The 22,754-nt window shown below is 40.0% G+C and overlaps 1 protein-coding gene across 2 annotated transcripts in view; it reads right to left on the reverse strand.

Moving 5' to 3' along the window:
- Positions 1-17,358, reverse strand: part of Ube2v2 (ubiquitin conjugating enzyme E2 V2) — a 34,795-nt gene extending 17,437 nt beyond the window's left edge. Inside the window, exons 1-3 of one of the 2 annotated variants that reach the window (XM_034515665.2) lie at positions 17,224-17,358; positions 6,747-6,895; positions 2,488-2,613 (exon numbers count right to left, since the gene is read on the reverse strand). In XM_034515665.2, coding sequence (XP_034371556.1) covers positions 2,488-2,613; positions 6,747-6,895; positions 17,224-17,239 — 291 coding nt within the window. In that variant the 5' untranslated portion in view covers positions 17,240-17,358. The remainder of the gene's footprint in view (positions 1-2,487; positions 2,614-6,746; positions 6,896-17,223) is intronic. The other variant, XM_076942499.1, reaches the window with a different exon arrangement.
- Between the last annotated feature and the right edge of the window lie 5,396 nt (positions 17,359-22,754).

Consider the following 22,754-nt stretch of genomic DNA (forward strand, 5'->3'; position numbering starts at 1 on the left):
GCCCTGGCTGTCCTGGAACTCACTCTGTAGACCAGGCTGGCCTCAACTCAGAAATCCACCTGCCTCTCTACCTCCCAGGTGCAGAGATTAAAGGCGTGCGCCACCACTGCCCGGCTCAAATATTTTTAATCTCTCCCATCTTTATGAAAATCCTTTAATGGCCGCACACACACCTGGTAAACTTTATTCATAGAAATGCTCTACTGCACGCTCAGCGGCTCAAGCGGCCGACTCCTTCAATTTCCCTTCATTTCCTTTGCTCCATTTTCAAATGGCTCCTGAATATCCTAATTATTCAGCCACACTTTGTACCACTGGGATGGGCGTTCAAGTTTTCCCTTCATTATTGGTATTTTTGTAAGTCTATGAAGAACATAAATTGTTTAAAAATTGGAACAAAGTAACATGGATCAAAAGGCAAGGGTTCCAAAGCTGGCTAAAGATCATTAGCCACTTCCTGTCTGAGCTTTATTAAATGAAACTGAAGAGGAAAGGAAGCTTTCCTTGTGGGCCACAGGATATGCTTTAGGGCCACTGCCGTTAAAAGCAGATCCACAGAGGCTATGTCAGTCATATCTCATACAGAAAAACTAGACCAACAGCCCAAATTTTATGACTAGGTGCACTCCTACCCTCAAAATTTTGAACTAGTGTTTTGTGTAAGTGTGCCCATACACACATTCACACACATATGCAAAAATTTCAGCACTTATTACAGCAAACTTTTCAGTGAAAACCTGAAATAATGTAATTGCTCAGCAAGTAACATTTTAAACACTAAAAATAAGGAATCTAATTTTTACAGTTTTCTATGATGGTGTTTATAAACTTGAAACAGACTAGCGACATCTGGGAAGAGGGAGTCTCAACTGAGGAACTGCATCCATTAAACTAGACTGTGTGCAAGCCTACAGGCCATTTCTTTAATTGGTAGCGGATGAAGAGCCTACCCTGCTGTGGGCAGTGGCATCCCTGGGCAAGTAAAAACAGCAGCTGAGGAAGTCAGAAGAAACAGTGTTTTTCCATGGTTCTGCTTCAGTTCTTATCTTGAGTTTTTGCCCCAATTTCTGTCAGTGATGTTTCCCAGAAGGGTCCAATGAAATTAAACCCTTTTCTCCAGGAGGAGAACTTGTGGCACAGTGGTAGTCTGACTCTAAATGCAGTTGTAGACCAGAAGGACTGATATTTCCAGAATCTCCCCTTCCCCTTTGTACCAATCAGCCAATCTTATCAGATGTGGAATCAGACACCAGTTACTACCTACATCAAGAAACATCTGGCCCACATGTGCTTTCTAGTGAGGTTTGGGTTCTGGTGCACCATGTGTGCAGAAAGAAAATGGCCTTATCCAGCTACTTTCACTTTGTTTATATTTTCCCTTGTGCAGACACCAAAATTATTCTTTGTTTCTAGCAGTATTAGCATGAACTTGTGGCTTTTAATACTACAACAGAGTGGGAGGGAGAATGAACGTGTACACACATAAAGTATCAGCAGCATGAAAAACTGATAAGGAGAGGGAGCACAGAGAGAGAGGAGGTGAACAAGAATATACAAAGTCAAGAGTGTTGACAGTCTTACTTCCTAGTTGATAGTTGAGATAAAGTCCATCCTACCTACCATGCTGATGCCATTTTGCTCCCTAACATGTACTCTGCATGGAGTCTGCTCTCAATGTGGCACCTTAAGAGCATGAGTCCAAAGTCCAATGAACCTAAGCAACAACTAGTCACATCAGAAATTCAGCTTATTCTTTTTGTTATCTGCTTTAATGTGTTAGCCATGCTCAGTCTTGAGTATTCATACAGACACACTTGTTCATCAAAGAAAAATACCCTTTATGAATATTCATCCTTTTAATCTCAAAAGAGTACCTTAACTCTAAAAAATAATTTCACCTTTTTGGGGGTTTGGGGGTTTCTCTGTGTAGCCCTGGCTGTCCTAGAACTCATTCTGAAGACCGGGATGGCCTCAGAATCTGAGACCCACCGGCCTCTGCTTCCCAGTGCTGGGATTAAAGGCTGCATCACTACTGTCCATGGAAAAATAAGTCTTTCATCAAGCAAAGATTCATTCAAACTAAGATTATTGATGCAATTAATAAAATTCTAAGAAAAATGTTACCATAACTTGTAGACAGCTGAAGATTGTAAGGATAGGCTTAATGGTGGCTTAATGCCTATATTCCTGGCACTAAGAAGGCTGAAGCAAGAGGATTGGGTCAAGTTCAAGGCTAGCATCGAGTTGGCTACAGTGCGTCATCTTGAAGAGCGTGAGAGGAGGGGAAGACAATGAAAAACAACCTAAGAGAAACTTTATCTTTTCTGTGGCAGGGCCAACTATGCAGCCCAGGCTGGCCTCAAACCCCAATCGTCCTGCCTCTACCTTCTGAGTGACAAATTCTTTACTCTTTCAGCTGAACAAAACTTAAAAATTCAGCCTACATATTATATGCTATATAAAAATAAAATCATTATCATAACTTACCATTCCACTGGAATTATTGATCCCATTCATATTAATTTTTGTTACAAATCTAACTGATGGAGGAGCTTCAGGGTATTTAGATCCACATTCTACTTTCAGGCTATATATTCTGTTTTCATAGTTTGTCTGGAAGGGTAGGGAAAAGAAGGGATAATCATAATGACAAAACTAAAATACTGCTTAAAAAAGAACTGTTAAGAAAGAAAAATACAGTATGAATATACTCTTTTTGTTGCTTATGATTGTGTAAAAATTTTGTACAAAGCTATTTGAACTATATAATTAGGAAAAATGCACCAAGCATACTTAAAGTATAGTATGAAACTAAAACAATCCTACAAAGTGAAACTGGAATAATCCAATTTACTTTTGTGACACAAATGGTGCCTATAACAAATTACAAAGAAAAATCAACTTAAATTTAGATTTTGCTTTTCTAAAAAGGACATACAGAAAGGTATACATGGCTTGTATCACACATTCATAAAGGTTTTCGCCTTCTAAAACAATCTCATTTGTTTCAAACAATCTCATTTGTTCCTATTATCTCAATAGTGCTAACAACAATGCTTCTTTTTATTCTCACATAGGTTTGCTGGATAAAAATTATGGTTCACTTTTCAGATATGAGCAGACAATTACTTCTAGCAAAAGGAAAATCATGGCATGCCATCTTACAAGAATAAAACAATTTCCTGTTTTCTATTACTTATAGTATTAATAAATTCTGTATTTATTAGCCCCATTATCTCAATTAATATACATGGTATATTTATACATTATTTTCAAACACTGTTTCTAATTACTAGAGTTCAGCTGATATGGCTTTTTTATAAAACAGGAACTTTAAGGCTATAACTTACACTTCAAGGCTATTCAGGCCTTATTCTCATAACATAATTAGCTTTTCTTTCTCATTATAGTTTTTGCTCACTTAGTAGTATAGTACTAAAACAGAAAATTACATAATAAGTAAAAGGAGCAAACTTAATATCTACTGATATCTGTATAAAACTAGGGTGAAAATAAGTCAACTCAAACAGTTTTAATAAATAAAAGCTACTCTCAAGGAGATTCCAGATCTGTAAAACTAAACTACTGTAATATGAAATATATAAAACAAATTGATGCATGTTAAGAAATATTTTAATATTTTCAAAGAGCTCTATAAAACTCACCCAAATCTAATAGCAAACAGTCAATATCCCCAGCAATTTGGTACTATACAAAAATGAGTAAAATCAAACAGTTCTCAAGAAAGAATCATTTTCAGGGTTCTCCAACTTGAATGGAGATCAAATTAAACAGATTATTTAAAAGGAAGATAAAACAAAAACAGAAAACACTAGACATGGTGGAATGACTGTAATCCAAGCATTAGAGACGCTGAGACAAGAGACCCACGGCCAAGCCTCAAGACAGCCTGGGCTACACAGCAAGACTCTACTCCAAAAAAAGCAAACACAAAATGAACAAAAACAGGTTCTTCTCTTCTCTCAATCAGGTCACAAAACCTGGCAGCCACGCCTTAACATAGGCCATTACCTCATATCCTACAGCCAGAAACAAGGAAGTTTTTCAAGAACCTAACAGGCCTTGTTCAATGTTCCTCGACACTGTTTGACACTACAGGGTCAGGCTCTCTTTGCGCAAGCATATGGCAGACTGTACACTCTCAACCAATCAGTGTAAAATTCTCTGGATCTTCACTGCAAAGCCTACCTTGTCATGTAAATCTCTAATGAAATAAATGAGTATTATACATCTCAAACATAAACCTTGCAAGGTGAAGATAAGGTAGTGTTCTTCCTCCCCTACAGCTCCACAAGGAGGTCCATGGCACTGATGTTCCTGTGTTCCCGTGAGCTAGGAGACAGAAGCTACGGAAATAGCCTTCAGCTCCAACTGGGCAAGGCCAAGATATGGTATGACACCAGGAAATGTAAGTAGCTTAGGAATCCTAATGGGGACCCAAATGGATGAGAAATAAAGTAGAAGCTGTAGCATTTCCTCCCTGTTGAAAACTTTGTTAAGAGTCTTTGTTAAGATTACTGATAAGCTCAGACACATTCTTCAGATACAAAGTCTACTGAGGGCACTGGCTAGAGAAAGACCCAACCTAAATAATTTCAAATTTAGATCTGAGGAGATGGCTCAGTGGTTAAGAGCATTGACTGCTCTTCCAGATGTCCTGAGTTCCCAGTAACCACTCAGTGGCTCACACCCATCTGTAATGGGATCCAATGCCCTCTTCTGGTATGTCTGAAGATAGAGACGGCGTACTCAAATAAATAAACAAATAAATAAACAAATAAATCTAAAAATAATAATAATAAGAATTCACACTTATGTTTTACCAAGTTTTGACTTAAATCTTCAAGTCATTCTATACCAGAATGTTAAAAAAAAAAAAAAAAACACTCACTTTTAATTTATTTTAGCTAGACTATCATAATAATGTTTACAGGCAGTGAAAAAAAAATCAAGGTTTTTCATCACAAATACCAAGTTATAGAGTCCTTTAACCATCAATCTTATATTTGCTTTCTCAAATGTCTTATGGAAGAATCAGAGCAGGAAAGGTCAGAGGAAGACTTTTAAGAGTGTACATGAAAAAAAAAAAAGCGTGTACATGAAATCTGAGAACTGTGGCCTCTTAGCAGACTTGGTCTAAAAGGACTCCAAAGGGAACTCCAGCAAATACCATAAAACATACTTACTCATCTAACATTGCTAGATGAGACTTTTTTTTAATAACCAAGAAAAAAATCTAAATTCTACTGGAAGAGAACAGGTAAAATTCTTTCATCAGAAAGTATGAAAGAAAAATTGTACCCCATGGCCGAGACAATAATCCTAAACTACTCAGAAATCTAAACTAGCATGCATGATTAAAGTACAAAGTCTGCTTACCCTACACAGTGAGTTCACAGCTAGCCTGAAGGAGTCAGAGATCATATCTCAGGGTAAAAGCCAAAGAGTTTGAGGATGCAGCTCAGTACTAGAAACCTTGTCTGTTATACACAATGCCTTAGGTTCAATCCCAACTATCACAGTAACAAGGAAACAAATCTTTCAAATGTGTATCTTTCCAAGCTGCCACAAGTCACAAACATTAAAAAAATACCTATTTCAATGCACTGTATAAGACCATTGTATAAATGCACAGTAGAAAAAACTTTTTCCATATAGGAAAAAGAAATACATAAAAAAAAAATAAATTAAAAAAAAAAAAAAAAACCTTCACACAAACCTGAGAAAGATGTAAGAACAAATGCACAAAAAATCAACAGTGGTTTCTGAGTTTGAGGCTAGCCTGGTCTACAGAGTGAGTTCCAGGACAGCCAAGACTACACAGAGAAACCCTGTCTCGAAAAACCAAAAAAAAAAAAAATCAACAGTGATACTAGAAAATATTGAAGAATCTTAGCAAGTTGGTGGTGGTGCACACCTTTAATCCCAGCACTCAGGAGGCAGAGGTAGACATATCTCTGTGAGTTCAAGAGCAGCCAGGTCTACAGTGAGTTCTAGGACAGCCAGGGCTACAAAGAAACACTCAAAAAAAAAAAAAAAAAAAAAAAGGAGGGGGGAATCCTAGTTATTTTGTTTTGTTGTTGCTAAACACCCATGTTGTATGTGTACTGATTTCACATGTTCTACCTTTGTGTCTAGACGTATCTTACACTAGGGCACTACTAAGTATCCCAGACCTGTTAAACGTTAGAGGGCACGCAATGTGATTCACTGCACATCAATCTAGAGATCCTCAGTCACCTAAGAGCAGGTGACATGCAACACATTCTCCCATATAACCCCTAGACTTCCATACTTTTCTTCCTCTCTCATAGGCAATGTTTTCTGTGCCCATCTTCACCTTTGAAAATGCTACCAGTCAGTAGTCATTGATGGCCCACTCCAAAGGTAACTCCTATGCTCAGCTTTGCAAAATGTGATCCAGGTAGGAGAAATATGGTGAACTTGCTCAGCCATATTAGAATCTAGCACTTGAATTTCTTTACTAAAACACAAACACTTTGGGGACAACCACCATGCCACTCTACCCCAGTCCTCTTGATAATGAAGCTTATACACTTCCAATAGGAAGCGTCAATAAATAAATGTACATACAATATATAAAAATGAAGAAATTCTTCCTGTCAAAAGTTATCATAGTTGCTTTTAGTATCGATAAAATTAAATGTTCACTCAAAATAAACAATAAATATTAACATTAAACATGTGTACTTTATAGCACTGACCCTTGGTGGCCCAATAATCATGCCTGTCCACCTTGTAAGTGTCATGTCTTCGTCGTCTTCAAGGCCCCAGCTAACCGTACCATCACCTACTCCTTTCTGTCCTTCTTCAAGTTCTTCCAACAAGCGAAAATTACGAGGAACTTTAACTCCTATACAAAAGAATGTCAATGTCAATATAAAAAAACTCATAATTTTTAAGACATGCATGTTTAAATTAAGCCTTTTACCGATTAGTTTTCACACATTATTTCACCCAAAGGCAAACTTCCCTCAAATAAGAATTGTGCCTCAGGAAATATATGACTCAGTAATAATCCCTCAAAATGAAAACGCCAGCAGGTGTCAACTGTAAACACCTTCTTGGATAGGTGGGACTTAGTGTTCACTTTCCCTTCCCAATGCTGGGATTTTGTCTGGTTTGAACCTAAACAGGTCTTGTACTTGCTGCCAGTCTTCTGTGCATTCCTACATGCCAGTTTTCACTACTGGATGTACCAATCACACTGCAGAGTAGGCCCCATGCCCAGGAGTAGTAGGCCAACACAACACAGGCTCCATTTTTGTATGTGGATGAGGTTTTTGTTTCTGCTATTTTTTGTCTTGTTTTTTTGGTTTTTTGATTTTGCTTTTTGATACAGAGAGAGACAGAGAAGAAGAGAATATGACAACATCTGGGGGATGGGGGAATATGAGGAGGGTTTAGGGAGAAGAAATATGATCAAAATAATACTGTTTAAAATTATATGTAATTTCAGCTGGACCGTGGTGTCTTTAATCCCAGCAGTCAGGAGTCAGAAGCAGGTGAACCTATGAGTTGGAAGCCAGCCTGGTCTACTCAGAGAAATCCTGTCTTGAAAATGTGTGTGGGGAGTGAGGGGATAAAATCTGAAATGTATTTAAATATATATATATATATATATATATATATATATATATATATATATATTAAAATTAAATATTATCACTAAAATAATGCTATAAATGAAGAAAAAAAAAAAGAAATGAAAGCCCAACTTTACAGCTTACCCCTCCCCCACCCACATCGATTTACTAAGAATTGAATTCCAAAGCATTTCAGCACCTTACTCATGAATCTGTTGGTGGTGTTCTAACTCCAGGCTCCTACTTTCTGAATGAAAATAGGTATGATGATTGCTTATAAAATTAATTTAGGGAGCTGGTTAAATCAGAAATGCGACCCACTCAAGAGCTCAGTGCCTGTGTCTCTTGGACAAATATCCGTGAAAGGGAGTGAGCAAGTGAGTCATGAGAAATGATTCTGGAGTATTCTGTATCTCAGAGTGTGTGGTATGGGTAAGACTATTTTGTCAAATGTTTAAACAATTACTGTTTTGCATATGAAAAAAACAAAAAAAAAAGAATATGTGTGTGTGTCTGTGTGTATACATACATATACTGTGTGTATACATATATATGATATACACATTTTTTAATGAAAATGCCACTAGAAAGCATTGTGTCGGGGCTGGAGATGGCTCAGTGGTTAAGAGCACCGACTGCTCTTCCAGAGGTCCTGAGTTCAATTCCCAGCAACCACATGGTGGTTCACAACCATCTGTAATGGGATCCAATTCCCTCTTGTGGTGTGTCTGAAGACAGCAAGAGTGTACGCATATACATACATTTAAAAAAGCACTGTGTCAAACATAACCAACAGTATTGAGCACATATATAAATTACTACTCAATACATATATTAATCATGAGGAAATTATCATAAAATGAACATTCTCCCATATCTAAGGTTCTTAGCCAAGAACATATAATTAGTGGCAAAACCAGACAGTTCAACTAGCAAATGATATACATAGATATACACACACCAATAATTTTTTGAGAATTACATTCAATTTTAGAAATGCAATGTTTTCTAGAATACTGGGGCCGCCTGACCATGTAGAGCTCATGCTCTACAGCTGCCAGACAGACAATTTCCATCACTCAACCACTGCCTAGGGCCTCAAGCACTCCAACCACTCTACCACTAAACTATGCTCCCAGCCCTGTTAAGAAAACAAAAACTTTGCAATTAAATTGTAGACATCATCTATAGACACAATTTATACAAATACTAGTTTAATAGTAAATTTTTATTCACATTAATTCAGAGAATTAAGAAGCAAGTAAGACTATCTTGATAATGACTTACTCGAATAGTTTTTTAACTTCAGTTTCCAAAATAAGTATTTTAAAGACATATCTAATATTTAAAATATACAATATACTTATTTTGTGTTTTCCTTTCTTTTGAAACAAAGTTTCACTATATAGCTCTGGCTAGCCTGGAACTCACTATTTTAAATAAATAACATGTTTCACAGACGAGAAGGAAAACATTTTTAATACAGTATTTTAAATCTAACATATTCCTAACACATTCACCCCAAAGAGTACCTTTTTAAAATTTATTTATTCACGTTACATCACACTATCAGCCCCACCTCCTCCCAGTATCCCCTCTTGCAGATCCTCCTCTCATTATTCCCTTTCCTTCCTCTGAGAAGGTGAAGCACCCCTCTGAGTATCAACACCAGCACCCCAGGCCCCATTCCCTACCCTCCACCCCTCACCCCAGCACCAAGTTACTGCAGGACTAGATGAATCCTCTCCCACTGATGCCAGACAAGGCAGCCCAGTTAGAGGAACAGGATCCATGGTCAGACAGGCAACAGATTCAGGGGCAGCCCCCACTCCAGTTGTTAGAGGGGCCCACATGAAGTCCAAGCTACACATCTGCTACATATGTGCAGGGAGGCCTAGGTCCAGTCCATGCTCGTTCCAAAGAGTACCTCTTAGTATGTTTATTAATCTTCATAAATCTAAAATGGCATCAATTATATAAGAGTCCACATAAAGTACAATCAACAAGATAAATGCCAGACACTAAAATGTGACTTAGAATTGAACTAGACAAAATGAAAAATCAAAATTCAAATCAGACTTTGGACATTTGAAGCATCTGAACTATAACTTCAACCACAAGTCAAAGGACCTCCAACTCAGATGACTTACAAAGTACATTACACTATGATATAGACAATGTATTAAGATTTAATTAAAAAGCACCTATTCCTGTAGAGACTTGATGCCCCAGGGAAGGGGGATGCAGGGGTGGGGTGGAGTAAGGGGGGTGAGGAGGAATGGGGGAAGCACCCTCTCAGAGGCAAAGGGGGATAAAGAACTCTTAGAGGGGAGACTAGGAAGGGGGGCAAATTTGGAATGTAAATAAAACAATTTAAAAAAAAAGACCTAATCACACAATTGTTACTATTTATGACAGTCACAAGGATTCTGGCCATCTCTATCTACAGCACCCTAAAATACATAAGATTACTCATTCACAAATCTATTTGTTATATATTGGTACCACTAGATAAAGAGGAAATAGGCCTCTGTTATATTAATGAATTTGGACATAACAAACCTTTAGGATTCTTTTACTTCAGAATGGCAAATTAAAGCAGTGAAATATCTCCATGTAAGACTGTACTTGAGCAATTTATTTTCTGGTTCAGTCGCTGACATAGAACCAATACCACAGGAAATGACAATAAAATAGGTACCTAGTTACAAACCTGTTGAACTTACAACAAATGCTTTTTTTCTTCTCTCAATATTTGTGCACCAACCTACACCAAGTGTGGCTGAGACTGAACACTGAGATAAAATGCTTCTCCTTAAGATCTTAAAACTCAATGACAAAATCAAGTAGTAGATTCATTCAAATACAATGCTCCAAACTGTCTGTGTATGCTCTAGATGTGAGACAGACAAGCTCAAGGAAGAACATAGTAGAAGCTTAGCATGCTCCAGTAAAGCACCCAACACCATTGATTGCAGAACTAGGAAGGAGCACTTTCCTTAGAATGAAGTAGGGGTACAGGCAAGTGATAAGTCACTCTGGCTTCTCCTAGTCTAATTTCTCAGTAAGATTAGGAATCATACATCCTTTAAAAGATGTAAGTGTGTGGTCTTCTAACAAAGACTACTGACTGGTTATAACTGCCCTGTTAGATAATCCAGGAAGTTGTAGTTAACTTCCATAATCAGAAGACTATATGAAACAAAATAAACAGCTATTCCTTCAAACAATAAATAAATGTTTAAAAATATTTCAGCTGGGCAATGCCTTTAATCCCAGTACCCAGGCAGAAGTTCCGAGTTCAAGGCCAGCCTGGCTTATAGAGTGAGCGCCAGAACACCCAGGGCTATAAAGAAAAAGCCTTTCCACTTTGAAATATATATATATATATATATATATATATATATATATATATACATACTATATATTTTTATTATATATATATTATCAAGGAGAACTGGAAAGAGGAAGCACAAGTCTATTCACAGATGCAGTGTGGACACCAATGAGAGTGTTCTCAACTTGGTTATCTGGGAGGGTTTGGTGAGACAGATATTGATTCCTGGACTGACAGATATTACTATGCCTTAGGTGGGGCCCAAAAGAGCTAGCAGAACTGAAAACTTTCCAGTCTCTGTAAAAAAGACAATGCCTACCAATATGTTGTTAGGAAGCCTGCAAACCAAGAAAATGAGCAGCCCAGGAGCAAAGCACCCAAGGTTACTCCACATGTCCTACAACACATATTGACACATGGCTCTGAAAAAATAATGCACTGATAAAAGTAAGAATATGCTAAACATTTGGCAAAGAGATTAAGGAAGCCAAAGGAAAGCTCCAGGAACAGACTGCCAAGAGATATAGGCTATCCTCACTACTGTGAGGTTACTGAGCTTAGTTAAATGAGTCTTTATGAGTAAGAAATAAATGATCAGACCTTGAATCTCAAACAAAGCAGTAAGATCCTATGCATCCTACGCACAGAATGACTAAAACCAAAAGTCATGAAGTATTGGTGAGCATGTGGAGAAAGTAGGATCATCAGGCACTGCTGCTAAGACTGTAAAACCAGCTCCCTCTGCAAGAGCACAGCAGCAGCTCCTCCAACAGTTAAGTCATCACTATTCCCCAGCAATTCCACTTCTAGATGTCTACCTTTTAAAAAAGCACATTTTAGAGCAGATACAAATGTTCACAACAGCCTTATTCCCATTAGCTGAAATAAATTTTAAATAGTAGCCAATTTTAAAAAGTTGATGTCCATCAACAGGTGAATGGACAAATAAAAAAAAAAATCTGTGGTAAAGATATACCACATTTCTTTAACCACAAAACAGTATAAAAGTATTTATGTACACTGTAACACAGACGACCCTTCAATACATTACAAAAAGTATAAGGTTTCCCATCACTGTAACAAACCACCTCACCAACCTAAGGGTAGTTTCAGGAATTATAGTCCCCAATTGTTTTAGACCTGTGGGTAGAGGAAAGCCGCTTACCTCACAGCCGTCAGGAAGCACAAAACCAGAGAGAAAAGGGCCACACCCAAGAAGACCTTAATAGAGTCCTATCTCCTACTTTCCATCCCTCTCCAAATGTCATCAAATTATGAATACACTAGTGGATTAACCCATTGATTACATCAAAGTCAATCAACTCTCAATGACTGGATCTGCCAAACAACCAATCAAGCCTTTAACACATGAACCTTTGACAAGGATAGTTATATTCAAGCCATAACAGAGTGAACAAGGTGACTATAAAGACCATAAAAAAAGAACATCAACAAGAGCATGATTCCATACACATGAAAAGACAAAAGAGGCAAATCTACCAGGACAGAAAGGAATCTGGAAGCTGCTAGATACTGGGGGAAGTAGGACAATGCTAGTGTGTTTAGAATTACTTCCTAAGAAACTATTCACATTGGGGACATGTCCTGGAAAAAAGCACTCTGACACCAATGAGAGTGTAAGAGATGTCAGCAATGGACCAGAGTCAGGACAGCTCCTGGGACCAGTTCACAGTCTCAGGACCAGTTCACATTTTATCTTATGCTCTGAAACCACAGGGTAGAATGAGAAACGAAGTGAGGTTTTACAGAAGGTTATGTGGCAGTCAGCAAGCTGTTAAGGGCAATGACCCATTGTTTCAGGTAGCAAGTGAAGTCATGACTGATAGCCAGTACAAGCAGTGCTTAAGTTAAAGCACTAAATAAATCAATAAATCAGCATCTGACTGGCCTTTTTCTTTTAACCTTATTCTACTTTACACACCTCTATATATACCAAACTCCAGTAAACTGTACTTATTATATAGACTTAAATAGTTTACATCTCAAGTTAGCTTAAAAGACAGATCTATAATATACTGTCTATTACAACTATTATTTCAACATGTAAAACCTTATAGATGATGAAAAGATCTCTCTTCTATAGTCTGAATATTTGCTAAGTTCTAACTTAAACTGAAAATAACATTTATTCTCACACAAATGAACTACACTCTGTAAACAATGCACCACTCCCAAACCTAGTCCTGCCAGCTCATCTTCCACATAGTTCAGACTTACCTCACAGTAGTTCTCAAACAACAAATCTTATTATTCTAGTCAACATATTTCCCATCTATCTGTAAGCTTTATGTTAAACGCAGTGGTGGCGCACGCCTTTAATCCCAGCACTTGGGAGGCAGAGGTAGGCAGATTTCTGAGTTTGAGGCCAGCCTGGTCTACACAGTGAGTTCCAGGACAGCCAGGGCTACACAGAGAAACCCTGTCTCGAAAAACCAAAAAAAAAAAAAAAAAAAAAGTTTTATGTTAAACAGTTCCCAAAATAATTACTAAGTGAATGTTTCCATAGTTATGTAGCCCTTGCTATGAATGGTTCCCATCTGCATGGGTTTCTGTAAGCACATCAACCCCAACGAACCCAAACTTGTGCTACCCTATCATTACATAGAGTACATGTGTGTATGTGAAGGGCAGAGGTCTACATCAAATGTCTTCCTCAACAGCTTCTTCACTTTTTGAGCTTCCTACTGAACTTGGAGCTTAGTGATTGGTAAGTATGGTTGGTCAATGAGCTCTAAAATCTACCTGTCTTACCCACACGGTGCCAAGCACTGGGTTACAGAGGGACACCACAGCATCCCCACACGGTGCCAAGCACTGGGTTCCAGAGGGACACCACAGCATCCCCACACGGTGCCAAGCACTGGGTTCCAGGGGGACACCACAGCATCCCCAGCTTTATGTGGGCTCTGGAGATCTGAATGTAGCAAAGGATGATCTTGAGCTCCAGATTCTCCACCTCCACCTCCCTGGCAACTTCACCTACTCAAATGGAAAATATGGCTGTAAGGAAAGAACAACTTCAGACAGGCCTGATGCTACAGACCTGTAACCTCTGCTATCTGGAAGGCTTAGGCAGGGGAATCCTAAGTTCAAGGAATGGTTAGGCAACTTAGGGGTACCCTGTACCAAATTAGAAAGTAATTTGTGCTGGGACACAGCACTAGGTAGAATACCTATCTAGCATAAATGAGAAGTCCTAAATTCCATCCTAGTACCAAAGACTCCAAAGGAAGATACCACAGTACTAAAACCCTCTACACAGAAATCTCTTGAGATAGTTCATAACACAGGGAACAAAGCACAAAACTCTGACAGATGATCTAGATCACGAGTCTTCACCTATTTACCCTCTCACCAAATCTCAAAAAAGAAAGCTTCTTGTTCTGTATCCTAACTTAACTGGAAGAAAAGAGAGCTGTATTCAAATTACATCTGGTAAATGCTTTATCAAAAAATAGAACCAACTGGGAGTGGTGATAATCCCTCCACAAGCAGAGGCAGGTGGATCTCGGTAAGTTCCAGGACAGCCAAAACTACATAGTAAGAATCTCTTTTGAAAAAAAAGAAAGAAAGAAAGAAAGAGAGAGAGAGAGGGGGAGAGAGAGGAAGGGGAGGGGAGGGGAGGGGAGGGGAGGGGAGGGCTGGAGAGATGGCTCAGCGGTTAAATTAATAATTGGCATAACAAGCATAGTAAGGACATCACAGTTTCTTTTTTCTTTTTTTTTTTAAATTAATTTTTATTTATATGAGTACACTGTAAATGTCATCAGACACACCAGAAGAAGACATTGGATCCCATAACAGATGGCTGCAAGCCACCTTGTGGTTGCTGGGAATTGAACTCAGGACCTCTGGAAGAGCAGTCAGTGCTCTTAACCGCTGAGCCATCTCCAATCCTGACTCTAGTCTTTCTAACATACACAACTCTAACCACTTCTGAAAAGGGTAACTATTTTTCTTTGGTTGTTTCCTAACCTTACACAGACCTACGAAAAGGGGGAGGGGGAATCTCATTTTTTTTCCCAAGCCTCCCATTTATCTGCATTCAAAGAAACTATAGTCCCATCACACAATAATATAATCTTAAGTGGATTTTTTTCAATGTTATGTTACAATGTAATGCTGTACCTAAAAAGAGCTCTTAATACCAAAAGGGGACCTAAATTAAAAACTGAAAATATACAGTAAACATGTTGACATATTAGGTCATTAATTTTGACAAATCTGTCACACTAAGCTATCAAAGGAAGAAAACTGAATGCACACCATCTTCAGGATTTTTCTGTAAATCTAAAACTATTACAAACGAAGGAGTGTCCAGTTTTTGTTTACTTTTGAGACAGGACATTACTACGGAACATAAGCTAACCTTATGTAGCCCAGACTCATCAGGAACTCACAGTCCTACCTCAAAGCTGGGATTATAGGAATGCAGTACCACAGAACACACAGAACTTCCTTTTTTACACAGTAAATCATAGTAATTGAATCAAATGAAATCTTTATTCACAAATACTAAATATTAATAAACATCTTTTCCCTTGAGTAATGCTTAAGCTAAATTCTATGAAATCCTCTTGACTTAGGGAAAGAAGGCAACTTCAGACACACTTCCATCTGAGAAGGAACTAAGAGTGTAAAAGAAAAATGTATGTAGGAAGGAATATATGAAAGTCAGTGTCTAGACTAAAACAGAATAAATCTCATGCTTTGAGGAATACTCCAAATTCAGTTATTCATGATGAAAGAACACTGGATTATATAATCTTGCTTCTTTTCCTGAAGAGTTATGTGTAACTTTTTACTTCTTTGGTTTCTCAATTTTCTAAAAAGGAATTCTCAATCTAATTTGAATTATTTTCCTCTAAACTTGTTCCAGTTAGAGTTCAAGGCCAGCCTGGCTTCATGGGACACTGACTCATAAAATAAATAAGTGAGCTCCATTTTCTAAAATGTATTTTAATTATACCAAAGTTCCCATTTCCTTGGTCTAAAACCAGTGAAAATAACAAACAGGATACAGATATCTAATATGCAATACATGTGCAAATAATCCATCAAAGCTTACTTATAGTATACAATTCAATACCATTCAATTTCCAAAAAGTTTGACAAAAAGTATGTGCCACTCATATTATCTAATTGCAGCTCTTTTCAAAATACTTAACATTCATATGAGTAGTGTTAAATGTTTTCAAAAACAAATGCAATCACAAATTGACACTTTTCACATTACAATACACCATTTTATTAAATTTTAAGGTATTGAGCATAACTCTTAAAAAACATGGCCCCATTAATAAGCACATATATTTCAAATAACAAGTAAAGAAATTAAGGGTTGTAACATTATAATGTCACCTTTAAAATGATCCTTGGTCTTAGACAGCTCTGATCAGACCACTGATGTATTTTCCAGAGGTAGAATTGCTAAAGATTTTACTGTCTATGACACTTATACACAATAAAGGTAAGATTTAAACAATATGAAAAATGTATATGAAGGTATTACCTTGAAATGTAACAAACACAACATCCACTCAACCTTTTCTATTTCTACAACCTAGATTCAGTAAGAACTAAACAATAAACCTTATGAACCATCATTTTTAAATGCCAAAACTCAACACTTTTAACCTGTTTTAACTTAAAATTTTTTAAGTCATCAAATTTCTAAACCCTGTTAAACACTTAAATTTCAAGTTTCTGCTCATAGGAAACCATTGTAGACAGGTGAACACCTTATCTAAGGCACCAACTGTCCTGCAATTAGCTTTCGTCTTGCTCAGTGTACCGGAGTTTTTCACTTAAAAAAAAAGAACACGCATTCGGCCAGCTACGTAAAATCATCGCTCTCTGATTCCGAACAGCAGCCGTCCTCCCTGTTAGTCCTGTCCTCCTGCACGTGTCCCAGCCGAGATCCCCGGCTCCATCCAGGATGCCTCTCCGCCATTGCCTCGTTGATGGGCAATGCCACCGCCAACCCGGGCCGCCCCGCACACTCCACCCTCAGCTCGGCTGCGGCGCCCCGATCTGCCGGTACTCCCGCAGGGCCGCCGGGGCGGTGGGCGCGCGGGCTCCCCGTGACCGAGGGCTCGGACACACGCCGGCCGACCTCCCCGCCGCCCGCCCCACCCCCTGCCCCTCGCGTGGCCCTCCGCACTGCGCACCCGCAGTCCCACGCGGCCCGCCGGACAGCCAGCAGCCAGAGCGCGGCGGACCGGGCAAGGAACCGACCTGTGGAGACCGCCATCTTCTCCTGCTCCCAGACCCACCGCCGCACGCAGGACGTCACGCGTCACTTCCGGCAGCACGCTGCTCTCCGTCATAGAGAGACCGATTGTGAGGACTGTTCCAGGTTCGTGTTCCTGGCTAGATTTGTCCTGATGGTCTCTGGAACTCTTGATTCCACAGTTGTCCCAATCAAAGCGAACACGCGCACACACACACACACACACACACACACACAGAGAGAGACAGAGAGGAGAGAGAGAGAGACACACAGAGAGACAGAGAGAGAGAAACAAAAACGGGTTGGGAGACTAACACAGCAATAGCTTAAAAAGCCTTTGAAAGATCTGAGATCTCCAATACATTCTCTTAGTGTGTTCAAGGGAAATTTTCCCTATGACTCTTCTTATTAAATATTAAAATAATGTCTAGACAAACGTTAACAGTTACAGCACATCAAACCTGTTATTAAGAATCAAGGTAAAACATGGATATTCACAATCGTGTTGAAAAAACATTCAGAAGGATTGGACTGTGTTAGCGCAGACCTGCAATGCTACATTTAGGCTGCAGTTTTGCTCTAATGACACCATAACCAAAAGTCCATCAGTAAAGAAAGCCAGGGCAGAAACTCAAGCAGGAGCTTGAAGCAGAAAGGGATGGAGAAACACCACTAACCACATTGATTCTGAGAAGGCTAGACTGATTCCATGACAGACTTCAAATTACCAGTTAAAGAGACAAGGCCTAAGAACTGAGCAAATCCAGACAAGCCCAGGCAAGTAATTACTAATCGAAAAAGCCCCAGGCTCCAGCCATCAAGCCTGATAATGGATCTGGAATGCCTAGAGACAGAGTAAGATAAAGATCATTTACCCCAAAATTCCAATGTGCTTTAAATTGAGCCTTCGAGCTCACTTGGTTATCTTCTATTTCCTGACCTTCTGGAAGGCCTCTCGCCTTCCACTATCTTGGTAATGGGGAGGCCCCAACATGCTGGACTTCTGCAGAATAAAACACTTTTTGCATTTACATACTATTTGAGTCCCAGGTGTCAGTCATTCTTCAGGGAATCATAGACCTTTACGAAGGTAAAAATATTTTCAACTTTTTTTCCATTTATTTATGTATTCACATTTACATCCTGATCACAGCCCCCTCCTCCCAATTCTCCCCTCAAGCAGCCCCTTCCCCCATACCTCCTCCCCTTCTACTCTGAGAAGGGGGAGGCCCCCCCTGGGTACTAACCCACCCTGGCAAGTCACTGCAGGAGTAGGCACATCCTCTCCCACTGAAGTCAGGCAGTGGAGCCAGGTAGGGGGACAGGATTCACAGTGTCTCCAGCCCAGTATGTTATCTGTCATGAGCAGGTTGTGATAAGGTTTTAGGGTCCCCGTGGGGAGAGGAGGGACATTCATTGGCTGTGTTTACCTTGATCCTTGCATTAGCCCACATGTGAATATCCTTATCTGAGCCTACTTCCTTGAGCCCAGTGACAAGTACTTGCCAAATGTCTATAAGCAGCAAATTTCTATAAGTAGCACCAAAGGCTCTTCACACGCTATCTACAGAGAGCTGTCTAGGGATCCATCTTGAGCAGACTACAGGCTAGCTATCATCCTGTACCCATGATCTGACTTCGAGTCATTCTTTTCACCACTCCCAAACTTCCTTTCTTCAGAACCCCTCTCCAAGCCTAGGCTGGACCTTGGCATCCAGTATTAATCCTACACATTTGTGAACATATGAGATCTTTTGATCTTCAATTGTTTTCTTCAATATTTTTCAATGTCTTAAAGTTTTTACTATACAAGTCTTCACTTGATGTTTTAGTTTTTCAAAAATATAGTTCATTGAGGCTGTGATGAAAGATACTGTTTTCCTGATTTCCTTCTCCATCTATTTGCCATTTACATGTAAGAATACCACTGACTTTTGTGTGGTAATTGTGTAACATGCTAATTTGCAGAAAATGTTTAACTGCTGTAAGAGTTTCCTGGTGGAATTTTTAGAGTCACTTATGTATACTATACTATCATATTATCTGCAGATAAAGATATATTCACTTCTTCCTTTCCTATCTGTACTCTCTTCGATCACTGTCACTTGTCTTATTGCTCTAGCTAAGATTTCAAGTAATATATTGAACAGGTATGGAGAAAGTGGACATCCTGGTCCTGTTTCTGATTTTACTGTAAATGGTTTGAGTTTCATTTGCCTAAATGCTTCATTTAAGTTGATATTGGCTATGGTTTTGCTATAAACTGCCTCTATTATGTTGAGGTATGTCCCTTATACCCCATTTCTCTCCAGGACTATTATCTTGAAGAGATGTTGGATTTTGTCAAAGGCATCTAATAAGATGTTCATGTGTCAGCCTGTGTACCGGAGGCTATCTACAGAGACCTCTGGCCCAACCTGGAGGGAGGGTTCAAGCGAAGGGGAAAGAGCACAAGCAGAGAGGGGAAAGTGCCTCCACTGACTCCACTGCTCCTGCTGCTGCTGCTGCTGCTGCTGCTGCTGCTGCTGCTGCTGCTGCTGCTGCTGCCTCCACAGCCTCTGTTGCTCTGAGATGCTGCACTGGTTGGGCTGAGCAGAGCCAAGCTGAGTTGAGCCAGCAGGGGGCTGGTTAGTGAGCAGAGCGCAGGGGAGCTTCTGGTGGTAAAAGCTTCAGGAGAGCATTCTCTTCCCAGGCGGTGTTACAGCTCTTTCGACAGATTCTCTCAGAAGATGAAGTAATTCTCACACACCTTTATTCCTTCTAGATAGGATCTTACAGTTTTATGGTGGGTTGGGTCTGACAGCAGGTGCTTCCTACTGGCTTGGCCTGAGATGACTTATCTACATGAGGAGTGGCTTGGGGACAACTGCCCCTATGTGACTGATGGCTACAATTCTCTGGGGGGGTGGGTGGGAGAGAGGCTGTGGCTACATGATGCCTGGGGCTGGGAGCCTTAGCTCAACCTTACCAGGCTTCCTCTCATGGTCCACTACCCTCAATTCAGAATAACTATCTCCTATGTTGGGAACAGTTTAATATCAAACCAAGATCTGATTATTTGTATGTAATCTTTGCAATGCTACTCACCTGATGCTGTAGGAATTGAATGAGGCAAGGTGCCAAAGAAGCAAGGCTCCAATGGCTAGTATGAGGTCAAGAGGGGAAAGAAGCCAAGCTACCAAGGGGTTAGAGTACCATGGGGTAGGGGTGTTGGGAACATAGAGTGCCTGGAGGTTCCCCCAGAGCTCTTGAGCACCTGTACATTTTGTTCTAATAGTCCAAATCCATTAACATAGAAGCAACATTCCTCCCCCAGCAAAACACAAGTCCCTCCCTGTTCAGCAGTCAGTTAAGTCCAGGGCTCTTCAGTTTTGGACAATTCCTGCTAAGGAGGTTATCTGGCGTTGAAGAGACTCAAGGCTGTCTACAGTGGATGCCATTGCCTGGTCAAGCTTGTCCTAGAAGTCGCTGGCCAGATGTTATGTTTGAACAAGGGCTGCTCCAGCAGTTCCTGTCACACTCAGTGAGATGGTGAGGCCCAGTCCAATGAGCAGAGGGATGAAGCGCTCTCTCTTCTTTTGGCTCCCTCCCATCTGCAAGGTGAGTTCTTTAGGTTCCTATTGATAAACCTGGGGAACAAGTATCATAGGGATGCAGGAGCCTTGGGAGGGGGGATAATACAGGCACCTTTGCACAAGAGGAGAGCAGGGGGATTAACACATGTTGACTTGGTGATGGTGATGCCCTGGGCACATGTAAGATGGGGTTTTGAGGAAAGCCCTACAAGACAAGGTGAGGTTAGGTCAAAGAGAAGAATGTCTTGTGCTTGCCTCATAGGTAGGGGTCCATGGAGTTCATGAAGGGGGATGTTGATGGGAATGGCTGCTAATAATGGTTGGGAGAGAGAAGCACAGAAAAAGCATTGGGAGGAGTTGGGGTGAGTGGTTAAGGGAAGGAGGTCAGCTGCATATTGGGTGTACTGTAGCCAGGAGAAGGTAGCTTGAAGTTCCTTCAGAGACTGATTTTCCTGTTGGAGAATATTAACATGAGTAAAAACTGATTTGGAGACAGAAACAAGCTCACAGGAGACATGTAGGTCAGCTATGGGGTATTTGGTATAGTCATTAGGGTAAAGTTTATTCATGACTCCAGTTTGCCAACATTCATTCCATGGATCACTGATGGAAAGCTGAAAATAAGTTTTAAGATTGTCGAACATGGTGCTGCCTTAGGTGGTGGATTCCATTCTGCAGCTCCAATATTTGTAACCTCCATAAGTGGAGATCTCCTGGAGACATTCACCTGTGTTTCAGTAAGGAAAGCAGAGGAAAGGGCTTGGGGTAGTGGAGATGGAATCTGGGTATTGGGAGATCTCAATCCTGATCTGATATCCTTCAAGTAGGCAATCCTGGGTTCCTATGACTTTCTTGTGTCCATTGTAAGTCTCCCTAGCACAGAATCTATAGTGGTAGGTATTGGGAAAGACAGGGAGAGGCTGGACAGTACCAGAGATAGCATGAAGAATGACAAACACAGCCATAAGAATAGAGGAGAGGGGAACTTTTGGAGGGCACATGGAATGGGCAGCAGTCACCAGGTCATAGATGTCTTTCCAGGAGATCTTGCTGTCCCTCCAGATGTAGTGTTTTCTCTGCCTCCTCCTCTTCCTCTGTCCTTGATCTGCCAGTGAGAGGTGGGGCATATTCTTGGTTGGTGGGGTGGTTACTGACAGGAACCCAGATAGGCTTAGGCTGGTCCTGTTGAAAAACTCAAGCAAACCTCCTCTTGGTTGTAAGGAAAGGGTCTGGTCCCTTCTGGTACCTTCCAAATTCCATCCAAAGGATCATGCCATCATAGTAGGATAGGGGGCATTAATTTTGATGTGTGCTAATAGCAGGAGACAGGAGGGTGTTTGGGGTTTTTGTAGAGGTTAAATATGTTTAGTGCAGTCAGAGCCATCATTAATTGTACATTGGGGGGTAGGTGGTTGTCTTTGTTTTTAGAAGTTGGGCTTTTAGGGTTTGATGTGTTCTTTCTACTATTCCTTGGCCTGAGGGTTGTGGGAAATCTCTGAATGTTGGGCAATTTCCCAATGTGTGCAGAAGGTTTTGAATTGAGAGCTAGTGAAGACATAGCCATTATCAGTTTTTGTCTGTTTATGAATGCCCATGATGGCAAAGGTGGAGAGCATATTGTGAATTATCTTTTTTGTGTTTTCCCTTTTTTGGACTGTAGCCCATATAAAATGTGAGCATGTATCTATAGTAACAAAAACATATTTCTGTCTACCCAATTGGGGAATATGGGTGACATCAATTTGCCATAATCCATTGGATTTGAGGGCTCTGGAATTGGTGCCCATCATTTGTAAATCTGGGGTGGTAATAAGGGATGCACAAAAGGAACATGCTTTTATTATCCTCTGGAGCTGAACAAGAAGGATATGAGGGAAGTGGGTATGAAGCCCCTTTATATTTGTGTGTGTGTATGAATGGAATTGGTCTGCTTGCTCAGTGGAGGCTATGAATATTCCTGT

The sequence above is a fragment of the Arvicanthis niloticus genome, chromosome 12, assembly GCF_011762505.2.
Source record: "Arvicanthis niloticus isolate mArvNil1 chromosome 12, mArvNil1.pat.X, whole genome shotgun sequence".
In the NCBI taxonomy this organism is placed as follows: domain Eukaryota; kingdom Metazoa; phylum Chordata; class Mammalia; order Rodentia; family Muridae; genus Arvicanthis; species Arvicanthis niloticus.